This window comes from Phoenix dactylifera, chromosome 10, assembly GCF_051530095.1.
Source record: "Phoenix dactylifera cultivar Ajwa chromosome 10, Ajwa_hap1_PhDact_Kaust_v1.1, whole genome shotgun sequence".
NCBI classification, from domain to species: domain Eukaryota; kingdom Viridiplantae; phylum Streptophyta; class Magnoliopsida; order Arecales; family Arecaceae; genus Phoenix; species Phoenix dactylifera.
The window spans coordinates 29,525,102-29,542,084 of NC_143199.1; the positions used below are offsets into that span (position 1 = coordinate 29,525,102).

The 16,983-nt window shown below is 40.0% G+C and overlaps 2 protein-coding genes across 11 annotated transcripts; one reads left to right on the plus strand and one right to left on the minus strand.

Annotated features, from left to right (window-relative positions):
• LOC103722502 (2-methylpropanoate--CoA ligase CCL4-like) lies at positions 1 to 2,388 on the plus strand. Its single transcript, XM_039115418.3, has 2 exons — positions 1 to 333; positions 461 to 2,388. The coding sequence occupies exons 1-2, from the start codon at positions 136 to 138 to the stop codon at positions 1,931 to 1,933; spliced, it is 1,671 nt and encodes a 556-aa protein (XP_038971346.3). The 5' UTR covers positions 1 to 135; the 3' UTR covers positions 1,934 to 2,388.
• A 494-nt stretch (positions 2,389 to 2,882) lies between these two features.
• LOC103722496 (uncharacterized) lies at positions 2,883 to 15,365 on the minus strand. 10 transcript variants are annotated; one of them, XR_015969464.2, is made up of 8 exons: positions 15,058 to 15,302; positions 11,379 to 11,504; positions 11,209 to 11,252; positions 7,507 to 10,575; positions 5,812 to 5,916; positions 5,499 to 5,673; positions 3,515 to 3,666; positions 2,934 to 3,393 (listed from the first exon to the last, which is right to left on the minus strand). XR_015969464.2 is itself a non-coding variant. In XM_026799984.4 (7 exons), exons 2-7 carry the CDS (start codon positions 11,490 to 11,492, stop codon positions 3,181 to 3,183), a joined length of 3,720 nt encoding a protein of 1,239 aa, XP_026655785.4. In that variant the 5' UTR covers positions 11,493 to 11,504; positions 15,058 to 15,365; the 3' UTR covers positions 2,883 to 3,180. The 10 variants fall into 10 exon arrangements, 7 of the variants coding, with proteins under 7 accessions (XP_026655785.4, XP_008811302.4, XP_038971345.3 ...); XR_005506814.3 differs by lacking the exon at positions 15,058 to 15,302 and adding an exon at positions 14,126 to 14,336 and having other exon boundaries at positions 3,255 to 3,393; XR_015969465.2 differs by lacking the exon at positions 3,515 to 3,666 and having other exon boundaries at positions 2,883 to 3,393; positions 7,467 to 10,575.
• Positions 15,366 to 16,983: the final 1,618 nt, after the last annotated feature.

Genomic DNA, 16,983 nt, shown 5'->3' on the forward strand with positions numbered 1-16,983 from the left:
CTTAGCCTGAACTTCACCTTATAAATTGCGAGGAAAACCGGCTCTCTCTTCCACTCGCCGTTCCAGGCTTCCATCCTTCTCTCTTGGAGACAGAGGACATAGAAGGAAAGATCGAAGTACAGTAGGGACGACGCCATGGACCGGATGAAGCCCAACGCCGCGAACAGCAGCCCCCTCACCCCTCTGGGATTCCTCGAGCGCACCGCCAAAGTCTACGGCGATCAGCCCTCCGTCGTCTACCACGGCACTGTCTTCACCTGGTCCCAGACCCGCCGCCGCTGCCTCCGCCTCGCCTCCTCCCTCTCCTCCCTCGGCATCTCCCGCGGCGACATCGTATGAATCCAATCTCCTCCTCCAATTCCTATAAAAGATCCAATCCTTCCCCTCGTGTCCTTCCAACCTCTGCTAAAATTTCAGACTTTGTGCTAAAAATTCGATCTTTTTTCTTTTTCTTTTCTAGGTCTCGGTGCTGGCGCCCAACGTGCCGGCCATGTACGAGATGCACTTCGGCGTGCCGATGAGCGGCGCCGTCCTTAACACCATCAACCTGCGCCTCGACGCCCGTACCATCTCCGTCCTCCTCCGCCACAGCGGCTCCAAGCTCGTCTTCGTCGATCACCTCTCCCTCCCACTCCTCCGCGACGCCCTCCGTCTCCTCCCCGCATCCCACCGAATCCCCCAAATTATTCCCATCGAAGACCGTTATGATGAGGAAGCCAAAAGCTCCGACCATTCCGCCGCCGCCGGTGGCCTCACCTATGAGAAGTTGATCGAGATGGGCGACTCGGAGTTCGATTGGGTCCGTCCCAAGAGCGAGTGGGATCCCATGGTCCTCAACTACACCTCCGGCACCACCTCCGCCCCTAAGGGCGTCGTCCACTGCCACCGCGGCCTCTTCATCATGACCGTCGACTCCCTGATCGACTGGTCCGTCCCTAAATGCCCCGTCTATCTCTGGACCCTCCCCATGTTCCACGCCAACGGCTGGAGCTTCCCCTGGGGCATCGCCGCCGCCGGCGGCACCAACATCTGCCTCCGCCATTTCGACGCCGCCGCCATCTACGCCGCCCTCGCCGCCCACCACGTCACCCACATGTGCGGCGCCCCCGTCGTCCTCACCATGCTGGCCAACGCGCCGGACTCCGCCAGAAAGCCCCTGCCCGGTCCGGTCCAAATCCTCACAGCCGGCGCGCCGCCGCCGGCGGCGGTGCTCCACCGCGCGGAGGCGCTCGGCTTCTCGGTCAGCCACGGGTACGGGCTCACGGAGACGGCGGGGCTGGTGGTGTCGTGCGCGTGGAAGGGGCAGTGGGACCGGCTGCCGGCGGCGGAGCGTGCCAGGCTCAAGGCGCGACAAGGTGTTCGAACTCTGGGCATGGCCGAGATCGACGTTATCAATGGCGCCACCGGCGAGAGCGTCAAGCGAGACGGCGCCACGATGGGCGAGATAGTCCTCCGCGGCGGGTCCGTGATGCTCGGCTACTTGAAAGACGAGGAAGCGACGAGTCGGGCGGTGCGGCCGGACGGGTGGTTCTACACCGGCGACGTCGGCGTCATGCATGCAGACGGGTACCTGGAGATCAAGGACAGGTCGAAGGACGTGATCATAAGCGGCGGCGAGAATTTGAGCTCGGTGGAGGTGGAGTCGGTGTTGTACGGCCACCCGGCGGTGAACGAGGCGGCGGTGGTGGCGCGGCCGGATGAGTACTGGGGGGAGACGCCGTGCGCGTTTATCAGCATAAAGGAAGGGGTGGCTGCGCCGCCGACGGAGGCGGAGGTGATTGCTTGGTGCCGGGAGAGGATGCCTCGCTACATGGTGCCCAAGACGGTGGTGTTCAAGCCTGAATTGCCGAAGACGTCGACGGGGAAGATTCAGAAGTATGTGTTGAGGGAGGCGGCCAAGGCCATGGGTTCCCTTCGCCCAAGTCGGATGTAGGTGTTATATATTGTTTTTGTTTGTTGTGGGGTTGAATTCACCAGAAGCTTGGAGATTTGAATGATTCAAGAGGTAGAAGTTTTTCTAATGATGTTGATCAGGATGCTTCCAATATACTAGGAAGCTAAACTGATGGCAATATGCAACATTATTAGGTTTTTTAAACTATAATGCTGCGCATGAAGCTACCCCAACAAATTGATTGGTTTTGAGCAAGGGGCCATCTTGGTTGTTCAAGAGTTATTGCATTCCTTGCATATGATTCTTAAGCTAGATAAGCTTATCTGGGAGGCCCTTATGCAAGTTATTATCTGTTTGCATTGTTTTTACCAGGTAGATCAAGTGAACTTGGGCTGGTATCTCACATGGTTTTCATTCTATAATTATTAATGGACAGTATAGTAGATGGACTTGTTCTCATAATAATTGGGAGATCTTTTATCCCATTACCTGATTATTCTTTGTTCTCATATCTTTACTACCATTCTCAACTCTCATATGCATGATGGGATGATGGTCATCTGAAAGGCATTGAAATCGGTAAGGGCCGAAGGTTTTGTTATTATATGTTCTAGAGCTTCAATTACAGACTATAATGCTAGATCATGCATTGGAAACATATTAGAACATTAGAAACTGGCAACTAAGCGAAGGTAAATCTCGTGTTCCCCAATTGTTTTCAGGCGTCCAAATGGGCTGAGGCGGATCTAGCCCTAAGAAAGCCAGGCCAGTTCTACTCTCGTAGAATCAAGCCGGAGCCTGGCCTAAATCCTACCTCTGGTGGAGTGCGGCCGGGCTCGAAACAGGCCCATTCTTGTTTGTTTCCCCGAAAATGCGTGGGCCCCAGCCCAAACCACGGCCCTAAAACTTGAAGCTAGGCAGACTCAAAAGGATTCTTGGTTATAACTTAGCTTTTCCCTGTCTGATAAAGCTTGTAAATATTTTAATGTCACAGAAAAAGAGAGAGATAATCCATGTATTACACTGAAGAGAGTGCAGATGAATTACAACTAAAGCTTCGATAACAGAAAAATCATGAAGATAATCCATGCACAGATAATGTACACGAGAGAGAGAGAGAGAGAGAGAGAGCTTGCATTCCTTCAGGTTAGATTACTGTCTCAGGATAAAAATTGAAAACCTTCAAGTTAGCTCTACTCTCTTAACATTTGTTACAGAAAAGGACCACAGACCTGTGAAAGAACTAAGGTGAAGAAACCTTTTGCTCAAAAGAAATGAATGGCCCCCTACCGACTCTGTGATACAAAGAACTCATAATCCGGATGTCTATTCACAGATCTTCGGTTGCCCTTGGAAACTGAGGCCCTTGCCATTACAGTTGCAGTTTGCTTGAGTGACCTCAATCTCTCTTTCAAAATTTCCGAAGGATTGAAAAATCGAGCTTCTTCATTCCTGATGACCTTCGAATACGAGTTCTTCAGTTTAAACCAACACTCTCCCTGCATGAAAATCATATGTCATGATAGATACCACCCATGTGTGAATGCAATACTATACCTTGAGAACTACTTTAAGACAATAACACCAATAAGTGGGGAAAACATGAAAGTTACAAGTTACCTATGTCAAGAAACAAAGTGGAAGTAATCTGAAGAATATTGAATGCATGAACTTTCTGGCAGACAGCATTCTCTCTAAAGGAATGGATCTGTCCCACCAGTTGCAAACTGATGTTGGAATCCACTTGACAATGGATTGATACTGTCAAAGAACTTTCAGACACAAGCAAGAATCTGAGCACCATGTCAAAAAGTGCCTATAGCATTTAACTTATTAAAGTGTCGTCATAGGATATGCTTATGGATGAAATGCAAGGGCAGACAACGCTTTAGGCTTTTAGAAATCAGATAAAAAATCTGGAGAACAGAAAAGAATGAAGACAGAAGATTTTGCAACCCCTAAAATTCTGGTACGTTGCCAATCACCTCTAAAAATAATTGCTATGTTCCATACAATGGTGGGGCTGGAGATTTATATGTTCCAACCAATTCCAGCACAAAAGAGTTCTGTGTAATAACCGAATCATAAATCTAATGTTCCATCCATGCTATCCCTTGTATAGCATAACATGGCATCCAAATATACCACCAAAGCATGTAACCCGCACCCTGAGGACCCAATTGGACCCAGCTAACTCCAAAGCCTTGCTTTCTAGGACCCCCAAATTAGAATGCTAAGTGAAGGTCTATGGAACAGTACTATGTCTAGAACAAATTAGCAAGATTTATCATGTGGGATTATAGAAGTCCACAATGCTTATATGTTGATAATATAAAACAGGATAACTGAAACTATACATATTCATCCTTGAGATCAGTTAAGCCCTTTGTCAACAAATACAACTCAAACAGAGTACCAATTATCTCTTGGATTCTCGACCAAGGTCAACATTGACACTCAGAATCAGCTCATCACTTGGTATTTGAATAAGCAAATTGAGGACTGAGAAAGTTGAAAAGCTAAAATTCTGTGGGAGGAAAGAAAGTTAATAATGTTATTTTTTAAGAAAATAGAAAGTTAATAATGTTTGGAGAGCCAAAACACAAGTCTGCAATAAATAGTCGAAGCTCATGGGATGCAATAACAGGTCACTACCTTAAGTGATATCCCACTGTTCTTCTTTGCCCTTTTCTTTTCTATCTCCACTAGCCTTCCCTTCCTTTTTCTTGTGTTCATGACAATAATCATCCCCACTTAATCCATCATGTGCTAGATGAAGAGGTATGGTAGAGAGCCGTATATCTCATTCCTCTTGAAAAAAGAAAACATCTGTATCTCATTTTCTCGCATCATTCAATTCTTCAACTTCTGTATGCCCTTTTTAGACAACTAGCATTTCCAGTCCTTGTAATTTTTCCCATTCCACATCATATTTTTCTTTGTTGTTTTTACATAAATCTACCAGCCCTGAGCAAACAATTCACCATTCCAGTGGTATGCATTAACATCCTTGATCCCTCCACTCATCCACCCACAAATCTTTATCTCATGGTACTCAACATTTTCATCTCTCTCTCTCTCTCTCTCTACATTTCTCAGTTATGAATGACAAAAACAAATACACCTGAGGCTAATTTTGGATGCTATAATTGATTCTTTATAGTGCTATATGTCTGCTATTAACCTTCGCTTTTTTTTACTCAGTTTTATATATATATATATATATATATATATATTTCCTTTGGGGAGAAAAGCAACTTCCAGTAAGTTATTTTGTCTGCTATGGTTTCCTTGTTGAGTTGATTAATGCAGAACTCCTAAATTCAGTTCTTAGGTTTGAAATTTATGCATATACAACTCTAGGCTGCTATAGCATGGATAGAACAGCAGATATTGTATTCCAAAAATGAACTCCGGTTAAACCAGGAAAGCTTCGATGCAGCCTCAATTCTACCTGTACTGCATTTGTGACTCGTAATTATAATACAAACTGCAAACAACTTTTATTTATTCACTCATCTTGAACCAACAGAAGGATACTATTGATACTTCTTTCAGTAAATAACATAACTTCTTTAAACATAAACTTGAAAAAAAAAGGTACCTTATCATTGTAACTTAGCAAACCAACAACTGGAGAAGCTATGCAGCTAAGGCCGTCAGAGGGACTTGAGGAGAAACTTCGATGAACAAAATGGCCAAGAGAGTGATAAGTTAAAAATGCAGCATGAAAATTGCCATCGGGTATACGATATATTGGATACCATGCGACAGAATACCTGAAACTCAATGTTGGAATTATCAATTAAATTGTGATGGAGAAGAAGCTCCATAAGTGAAGAAAAGCTGAAACACCAATCTAAGAAAAACTTGCCACCAATAACAAAGCAAAAAATATTAGAATAGTATGAACCAACCATGAAGCAGGGTGAAGATCATGCAAGTTGATGTTTTCCAGCATCAGTGGATCTCCAAATGCCCGGCAATTAGATAATGTGTCACCACCAATCAGCTCCTTTATCCTAATTTGGATTATAGAAACATCTCAATAAGACAAGTTTTTCTCAAGGACATTTATAGAAAATGACACAAATTTACAGTCGGTGTAAGAGGACCCAAAAAATAATCCACCAAAAATCTGCTTGCATGAAAACCAATTGACCAACCAAAAAAAGAATATGGCAAATCTACAAGATTTCGTAGTTGATGTCACAATAGATTGTAAAAGGGAGTTCAACATTCCAATTCAATTTAACAGTCAAAGCAGGACAATATAAACTGCTCTGTCCAATCAAATGCTATTTCTTTTTTCTGAAGTTAATTTAGTGCATGAAGAATACATAGATTTAAGAAAATCGGAGGAATTAATCATGTCATCTGAAAATGCTTGCACCGATAGCATCATAAAAATGCTTTCAACAAAACACATGCAATATTCTACCTTATTTGCATTTAACAAGTTTGTAACCAAGTTTGTGTGCATGATGAGTTAAGTGTGCCGAATGGTTCGGTAATTACCTTTTCTCAGTTTCACCATCTATACAACTTGTTTCATCATTACAAATCCTAAACATTCTCCAATTCCATTTCCAAGTTGTTTGCACATTTTACAGGCATTAGAAAATAAAAAAAATACAATAGGAAAAATCTGCACACAAGAAAAGGAACCTTTCAATGTATGTGTAATAGAGAAAATGCACACGGTTAAACAGCATGGTTTCAGGTGCTGGTGCCAGTTGGTGTGCCAACCCCCAGCCTCCAGGCCGGCACACTTGCCATGCCTTTCAAAAGTAGTAAATTTAGAAAAAAAGTTAATGTCCTTTTGAACTAAATATGTTTTAAAAATAAGTTAACGGGTGCTGCACTGACCTGTGACAGGTGCTTGGAAAGGCCTGGAACATTACGTGTGGGCTGGCATTCGAAACATTGGTCTAGAGTAAAGATTTAGTATCGCAGTTGGTGGCATGCTGACCTAGCATTGGCATGGTACATATCTTGCCATGGCATTCTATGACTGCTTGGCACACACTAGCACAGCAGAATGCCATGTACTAGCGTACCATCTTTCGAGCTAGTGTCACATGCCAATAAGGCACTGGCATGATAAATATCATGCCGGCGCTTAAGCCAAAGGCATAGAGAGGATTTTTAAATTAGAACATCTTAAATAACAAATTCTGCAATATCCTATGATAAAAATTTAGTTTAAGCTTTACACTTAAAAAACATAGAAAAACATATCATCAGGAGATTCTAATAAACGACAACAAAATACATCTGCAAAATGAATCTCTCAGATCATAATATTTGTATGTCAAATGAAAGAAATGATGATATGCATCCACATAAACTACCCACAGGGCCAACAATGCAAGCTCAGTAAGCCATGTTAACCCCACTTCAGTGGAACACCGATGAATTCCATAAGAATGGCATTGGAGAAGGCACATGATGCTGGTGAAAAGTTGGTCAAATACTAGACTCTTTCAAGGAAAAAGGCAGAAGCATAAATCCTCATAGAGAAATTTTGCATAACATACAGACTTGAGCCAATTTTTAGTTCAGTATTTACCCGGAAAAAAAAAAGAAAACATCAAGAAACAAGAACTAACTTTTCAAATAATGGACGCCGCCATGGAGGTTGGTCAGATTCAAAATATTCAAAAATGAGCTCCTCATCACCCACACGTGTGCTCCTATAAAACTGATCGGAACATTCATATTTGGCAGAAGAAGAAGAATCCAATGAGCACTTATCTGTTCCGTTAAAAGGTTGTGGCAGTAGCATTGAGAAGATTGGGAGGGAGCGTAAATTAGATAATGGAGTTTCTAATGTCTTCTCTGCCTCACAACCTATTGCTGCTACTTCGTTGGCGCTGTCATGTCTGGTATTCCTGGATCTCCCAAATAATTGCACAGCAGAAAGATAAGGTACAAAATATGCACTGAATTCAGAATAACCATTACACAACCTTTTTGAGTTGTGATACTCTTGTGCCTTTACTTCCAAACCAAAGCACCCAGGTTCTTCATACCACTGCCAGAGTCTTTTCAAAGATATATTAGGAATATGATGCAAACACATTGAGTCACCAATTAGTTGTTCTTTGGAGCAAGTCCTGCAACTTCCAATGGAATGTGTTTGACCAATAACTGGAGAGGCAGAATAAAGAAATCTCTCAATATCAGCTAGCGGACTGCCAGAGGCTTGGTGAGCACCTGCTGCCATATGAAATTTGTAGGCATCATGAACAGCCAGTAGTATCTTATCCAGATCAGTCTCAAATCTAGAAAAGCCTTCATTTTGCACCTCATGAGTTTGACAGCTAGAAACAGGAATCACACCACCTGACTCTTCAGCCACATAAGGGTGGTTTCTTAATCTGCTATTTACTTGATCAGCTTCACCAGAAGAAAAATCTTTATCTTCAGCTCTGGGACTTGAGCATGGAAACTGACCCCTAGTTAAAGGAGTGAAGTACTGAGTATTTGAAGTTGAAACCTCTGCTTTAACATTCCTTGATTCCAATTTATCAGGAAACAAATCTTCCACAATAGAGACATTCATATTATCTAAATGGGTCATATTGGACATCGTTGATTCTTTCCTTCCCACAGGGACCCACTTCTGCAATACAGATCCAGTACTACTATCTAGCTTGCTACATTCCTTTTGTGAACTTTCCATTTCTAATTTCAAGCAATGATTTTCTTCAGAGTCTGTATGGCAAAACTCTTCCTTTGAGTACCTAGTACTATGGATATCAGAAGTCCCTTCAATGCACACTTGATCTAAAGAATCTGATGTTGATGCACCTCCATCATTATAAGCAGCTGGCAAACTCACACCACAGGCTGTTCTACAACGATTTCCTGATGATGTTGCTTTCTCTAAATAATTCTCTGCCTTCTGCTGTGACTCTCGGCGACAATGGTCAATTTTGTCAGCTGGTGCAACCAAAATTTGTTGGAACTCAATGCTACAAGGTGATCTTAATCCACCACTTATGTGTTTTTCATGAATCACCTGCGGCAAGATTGGCATTCCTTCATTTTGTGGAACATGATTTTTAGAAACCTTGTTCATATTAACTTTAGCTGCATAAGATCCCTTCCTAGAATAGTGATTTGCCTGTTTAAAGGCTGAACTCGCTTTCTTTTGGACATTATTCATTGAGTTTCCATCTATCAATTCGGATGCTACTTCACTTGTACTGACAATATTAGAGGTTACATTGCACAAATCTGTTTTAACCACTTCATCTGAACAAGCATTTTTGCAGGTTTTTCCACTCTGGTTTTGTTTCAGCCCCACACATGTACCAAATCTGATCCTTATGTTGGAATGTTTTGATGAAGTGTTATCCTGAGGAGATACAGCATTGACAGTCTCTGTTTCACAGATGCATGCCTCCATGTCAATCTTTTGGACCTTCTGCCAAACTGAATGGTTATTTTCTTTTCCTGTGACACCAGGAAATCTGTTTGGCACATTCTGATTTGCACCACCAGTCATTTTCCTAGCTCGCCTCCCTCTCTTTCCCGATATTACGGGATGGAAATCATTGCTGTTATAGGCCTGGCTACTGCATGGAGCTCTTTCAATACTGTTACAAGTATTGACAACATCCTTTGACCAACAAGAGTTACCAATGCAACCATCATTTAACATTTCAGTATTTATATCATATAAATTTACAGTTGTGGTCCGACATGAAGTGTCAGAATTCCTGGAGTCTGAAATCATTCCTCCTCCTGAAGAATTAAATCCACTTTCATCCTTGATGGATAATAGAGTTTCACCATCATCATTGCGGTTTTCACGGATATCACTGTTCCAACCATTTAGATATGAATCTTGCACTGAAGTATTATAGGGATCGAAGGAAATGCTGGGAGGATTGTCAGAAAAATTGCTATTTTGTTTTGGATTGGCATTTTTATTATCGTCATCAAAGGTGGAAAGAATTATTTCTGGTGTTTGTGTAGTGCTTAATGCATTATTCATAGAAGCAGTACTGTTGCAGTTAGATTCCTCACCAGCACGTACCTGAGACAAAGATGATACTTGGTCAGGCTCAACCATATCATTGCTGTAAGATGTACATGACACTAAAGTTCTTGAACAGTCTGCGTACTCATGATTGTTATCACTATCATCCTTTTCCACAGAAGTATCCTCAATAGACAAACTAGTGGAAGTTGCCTTCTCAGATACACTATTTTCTGACATGCCCTCACCCAAACAAACCACGTCACTGTTGGTTGTGGTATCAGAAACAGAAGGAACACATATGCTTTGTTCATGTTGAATTTCACATCCAGCGGATACTTTTTTGCTTGTGGCTTTTTTGTACTGTTTTCCCTTCTTTTTCCCCCTCTTTCTTGAACTTCTTTTCACAGTCTTGTCCCCTTTGGGAATAACTCCTCCAGAAGAGCTGCACATTGGAAGTGGCTTAGCAGAATCTGTATGTTCAAGCCAATTGATCTTCTTTTCTTTTGGCAGGTCAACCGGGACAATAATAGCTGGTGGTGGCGATAAAGACTCAAGACCATCCATGTCTGATGAAACTCCAGATCCCACATGGTTTTTCTGATCAGCCCCTCGCAAGGGTGGTAAAAAAGGTGCCAGTTTCCAGTATGCATCAGCTTCAAGGGCAAACAGTGCGAATATAATCCACCTGGTATATAAGAATAGGAAAACCTATGAGCAGAGAGCACTTAACTGGCAACAAAGAATAAAAGTTAGAAATCACATTGGACATTTAAAAGGAATAGGCTACATAATCATTTGCAGAGGACAAATGAACTTTTTGATCACTTGCAAAAAAATTGAACTTCAAATAGGAGGAAGAAAGATATAATCAAGAATCCTCTGTCCTTTCAGAGTGTGATTATTAACTGATTGCACATTGGGGTGTCATGCCCAGTGACAATGCATGCAGAAAGAAGGTATGTGAACCAAATAAAGACATACAAATGCCACCCAATGTCAAAAATTAAAAAAAAAAAAGGTGGATCAGCGATGGTCACAACAACAGAAAACATTCAAGATATTCAGCAGAATGAAAGTTTGTTTAGAGTCAAGGGCAAGGGACAACCTCCACTTAAACATATGTAAACCATGAAATTAGTATAAAGGTGGATCACCAATGCTCACAACAACAGATAACATTCAAAATATATAGCAGAATAAGATTTTGTTTTGCTGCTTAGCATCAAGGAAAGCAACAGCCTCTGCTTAAACCTACGTCAACCATGAACTTAGTATAAAGCATGCTGGTAGATGATGATACAAAATCAACAAAGAGTACCTCTGCTCAGAATTCCTTGACACAAGTCCAGGTACTTCACATTCCTGAATAAAGATATGACATGTATTATCAGCAACTACCAAATCTCAAGTCAGCATCCAAAAAGAGAGTAATTTAAAATTTTCATGTACAAAAAAAAAGAAAACGGTACACATTAAAAAATAGCTAACCTTTGGAGTAAACTGGTAGTTGTTATGATCTGGTGCTCTTTTGAATAAAGTGCGACTTCTTCGACCTGCAACCTTTGCGACATTGCTATTGGTCCTTGTGTGGCCACAAAACATCTTTAGTCTAGCCTGTCTATGCAGAAATGAGTAAGGAAATACATAAAAATCAAAAGGTAACAACCAACAACATAAAAGATGCTATTCCCAATTGGAAGTACCACCAAGTACCAACAATCTAGTGTTGAATAAATTAAAATGGAGTTCAATGTATTAAAGGGAGGAAAACATAATGTTGCATCTGCTTCTGCTTTTCTAAGTAAGTGGATGTATCTGCTAAAAGGGTATGTAGATCATTATGCAGAACCACAGTGACCATGCTAAACTGAAGATGGAAGTAGTAAAGTTTTGAACAGTAGTGATAAGGTATCATCCAGAAAATGTATATTTAGTCATATGCGATGCTCATCTAACAATGGAAAAACGGCACTACGGACCCAAGTCATACACTTTTGAATGCATGAACCCAAACAAGGGACAAACAAGAAAATACGTTATAAATTGGTGGATGGCATCATCTAAACCTTTATCATATTAACATCTCATAATGACAATTTGCTTAAAATTAGTCTTGAAGCAGAATGGGATGAGAGGTTTCATGAGAAAATCTGTAAGGTAAAGCATCAAAAGGATGAGGAACAATTTGTCTTAGGCAATAGTAATATCCACCTCAGGTTAACTCCATTTACTTGAACTCTGTTTGCAGAGATCAACATGCACTTTAAGTAAAGGCATGGTCTGTCATTTTAATACTTAGAGTGGAATAACTATAAACAGTTCAAATCTATATTGTTTGTCATTGAGGTAAAGTTAGAAAAATAGATGATAATAATAATAAGGATATAAGGAAGTAATTGACAAAATAAAGAACAAGAAAATAGATATTTAAAAAAAAAATGGAACTCAAACTAATCATTACAAAGCTAACCAGAAAAAATGATTGTAATGGTAGCTGGTAACGCAATAAGCTGATCAAGTCAGGATCCAAAAGACTGGATCTAAATTCTTGTTATATCATATTTGGATCCATGAGGTCCAAATATGGCACTTGGTAACCATAAAATAAATGTATATACTTTATATGGCATGTACAAGTAGTAGAAGTTTATACAAACATGTTTCTCATGTCATAATTCTAGTCTTGAATTTGCCTTTAAATCATATTATAATGCTCGTTTGACTCCCTCTACACCTACCTACATGTTAACCATAACTATAACACTCAAGCCTTTACTATTTGGGGTTTGAATCCTTTCTCGTGAATTATTCCTACTTAGGGCTGTCTTTGGTGGTGCAAAGTTTTTCAAATCCTCTTGCACATCTTTCATTCATGGTATCCTTGTCCTCCTCTTCTCTACATAAATCCTTTGACAAAGATTCAAGTACCTCTACTTGAATTAGCCCCCACAGGTTTTTGCTGTACATACACTTATTGTCTTACTCAACTCTCACCCAATTTTTGTAACTCCCAGTACTGTCCTTCCTAGTTTTACCGTGCATCCATCTCAATATCCTATTTATGTTGCATTCACCTTTTGTCGTTGGACTCTCTTTATTGCCAACATCAGGAGTCACATAACATCATGGCTCTCACTACCATTTCATAGGATTCTCCCTCAAGTCATGGCATTATACTTAGAAGCCCAAAATCATCTCGCTGCTTCAGAATCCAGATCTAGTTCTGTTTCATCTATATCCATCTCTCCGTCTTCCCTGAAACAAAATGCAAACATAAATTTTAATGAATGTCAGCATGTTCCTCCTTGATAAATTCCAATAGCTATTTGAACCAGCCTCCTAATATTTCTAAACTTAAAATCGCGGCATGGTTAGCAGATTACTGCATCATCTACCGACACTTTTTAACTCTCTGTAGCTAGTATTTGACAAGGTCAAATGTCAGAATTGATCAACCATAACTCAATCTTTGGAAAGATTATCACATAACCCCATAGGCATGTGCAAAGAAAATGACTTGCAGTATTTATGCATTTAATCTTCCTAACCTGCAATATCTTCACTAAGACTAGAATCTCTTAAAATTCCTAATCCTAACCACCAAGACATATCCTATCCAAATGGGTCTTCTTCATGGATCAAGGTATAATATTACAATTTATGACTCGCCTCATTACAGTGACACCCTTATCATAAGTAGCAGGGGGAGAGAGAAGATATTCTGCACCTCATTGAGGCTACCCAATCAGATTATACTGGACTCACTTAGTCTACAAATTTACTTTAGTAACATCTCCTATTAGTAATATCTACCATGTGCCAGCTCAACTTGAGACTCTTTATAGAGTTATAACCTTCCAATGAACTCCTGAACATGTCTCAGCTCCAGGTCCTCGATTTGACGTGCAGGAACCATGCAATGTGTCTTCATCACCATGTTTGCTCATAATGTGCTACCGTGCTATTATATAGCAATGCTAACCGACTACAGAAATCCCTTGCCAGTCACATGATTCATATGAAAAGAGGACTTGACAAGAGGATACTTCTTTTTAAGCAACAGTAATGTATTAACTATATTCAAAACAAAACAAAAAAAACAGACTGTAACCAGAAGGGCAGAGAACAAAATTGTAGAACCTGACAGCAGAAATAACCTTGACACATATGAAAAATGTAAGAGCTAACAAAAACAGAGGGGGAAAAAGTAACAGAAAATTTCTCAACAAGAGTACCTCAAGGCCATCGAAGTAAAGCATACGTTCCAAAACTGGCATCCCTACGAAATCAGAGCCATCTATCCCCATAATCCATCTATCCCATTCTCACAAATCGATAGATGCAGCTTCAAACCAGTTCGAAGAAAATGAGAGAGATCAAAAGAAAATGGATTCTTCAATCCATAACCAGGCACTCCGAACGCGGAAACATTTACTTATATACACTATACCTAATCGCTTCCTAAAATCGACCCCTATGTTCCTAAATGCAGAACATGAATGAAAATAAAAAGAACAGAAGGCCTAAACTCTTTGAGAACCTTTTCTCGCTCGATCTTTTATGCATGCGTTCTCTAAACGTCCTTTTTCTGAAGCAAAATCCCGTCTTTTGAAGAATTCCCCACTTGGGAACCGTAACAGATATGAAAGAGAAAAGAAGTACCACCGCCATATCAAACCAAAACCTCCAAAATCTAAAATAGAATGGCAATTCAATTCAAAAAACCTTTTCCACCAAAAATCTCCTGACATGTTAGCCTCCATTAAAACGAAAAAAAAAAAAAAAACACATCATGATCACTAAAAAAGATTTAAAAAAGAAAGGCATACACTTAGAGTTAAAACTTCACTACGAGAGGCAAAATCCTAAGCAATAAAGTACACTACTGAACCAAAATCAAGAAACACAAATTTTAATCTATTAAAAACGCTCCGATCAAGGTAGAAACAGGGGAAAATATTCCAACAACAAAATGGGGCTGGAAAATTTTACTAACAACAGTAACAATCGGAATAGAGAAGTCAATCCATGGACATCGAGAAGAAGAAATCCCTCGATCCTTTGGACTCGTACGGCAGCTTTGCTAAAAACAGAAGCCGCTCGAGGATCGCAGAATCCTCGGCCAAGCCCCCATATATTTCCGGAAAGAAAGAGAAAGAGAGGAGACCTTCGCGAGCGAGCCGAGCTGCGGCTCTCCTAAACCTTGCGCTCCCCGCTTCTACTTTTCTTCCGATTTTTCTCGCCCTCCCCACCCCTTTTTTTTTTCTGACTCCGATGGCTTTGCCTCCTGAATGCTTATTTCGGCGATCGGCCGAGCGTATCTCCGAGCAAGAGACGAAGAGATTTTATTTCATAAATAAACTCCCTGACTCCGAGGAAATCGGGAAAACGAAGACCTACGTAGGACAAGGTTGGTGGAGAGACTAAAAAGGGAGCAAGGATATACCAACGAACGAACAATAAATTTTTTTTTTCATAAATATCTTTCTAAAAATTTAAATTTATATAAATATTTTTTTTTAAAATTTACATCTACTACTATATTCTAACATCATTAATAAAAATTATATTTATTTTAATTAAAAATAAAATATTTTAAAGTTATTTTTTTATTTTTTATTGTGATTAAATATTTTATTTACACATCTATTTATTAAAAATATTTTAGTTATTTTATTTTAAAACCGTTATTTAACGGATTGATATATATATATATATAAATAAAAAAATAACAAAATTAGTGTTTTAAGAGAATATATACATTAATATTAATTTTAGAAAAATATTCATGTAAAATTTGGTATTTATGAAGATATTTATATAAAATAAAAAAATAAAAAAGAGTAAAAGGGGAAGAGTTTTGACGGCGGGGGGAGGGCTCCATTTGCGATGCGGGAACTTGGAGTACCTGTTGGCTTCAAGATTCGTGCGTCTAAGGGACGTGGAAATCATGGGTCTGAGCGACTTTTTAAAGTACACTTGTAAATCAATGGGAGGCAGCGGGGTGCTGTTCTCCGCTGTGTAGCGATGCTTTTGCGGGTACTTCGAAGCCAGTGCTCGGAAAGGAAAGCCAGGGCCGGAGACTTAGGTCTCGCATAAAGTTTTTCGTGCGGAAGCGCGACCTAATTTATTCGTCGGCGGATGATGGCTTTGTGACGGGAATCGACGGCGCGCGTGGAACGGAAGCGGGAGTACTGGAGTTGTGCGCGCATGGATCTGTTTATGCGGTCGTCGGCATTCGGAAAAATAATGCCTATGGCTGGGACCGTTACCAGAATACCAATTTATACATACACCTCTGGTACAGCGTTGAAACAACAATTAATCCTCCAAAAAGAAGATTTATGGAGTAGGGTTAGTCCTTCCTAGAACCAGAATCTTTCTTTTTCTTCTTCTTCTTGTATGAACAATGATTACTGCATGTACCAAATTCAAACTGAACTATTTATCAAATCCTCTTGTTACCCCCTTTTAGTGATTACCTAGGCACAAACTTTGTTTTTATACAAATTATATTTTGATAAATGTTTATTAATAGACCATTATTTTTCTTGTATAAAGTGCATTAACTAAAAAGTAAAATCTAGACAAGATTATTGATGTATTACAAAAAAATAATAAATATGTACCATCAAGGGGCAGAACGGGGTGGGACCGTGGGAGGATGCAATGTCTTCTCCACGCTTATTTGTTTTTACAAGTACATTTTTATATTTTATTTTTGTTGCTTCTAATTGGTGGATCTAGATACATGCATCTTCGGATAAGTTGTTTAACTATGTAATCTAGTCTCTATTCATACCCATTGTTATATATATAAAAATAATTTATTTTCTTAATTACTTAAGTAGGAAGGTTGATCTTGTTTTGTTATATAGTCAAACATTCTAAATCTTTTGTAGTAGTTAAAAAGAAAAAAACTATAATGGCAATCTCACGGCATAATGATGTCATCATTTTAATCTATGTAAGAATTTTTTAAAAAAAATATTAATTTGCCAGTTATGTAATTTATTAACTTTTAGTGATCACTAAATACCATGCCGTCATGGATTGCAAAGTCATAAAAGCATATTGCCACAAAAGAGAAGGA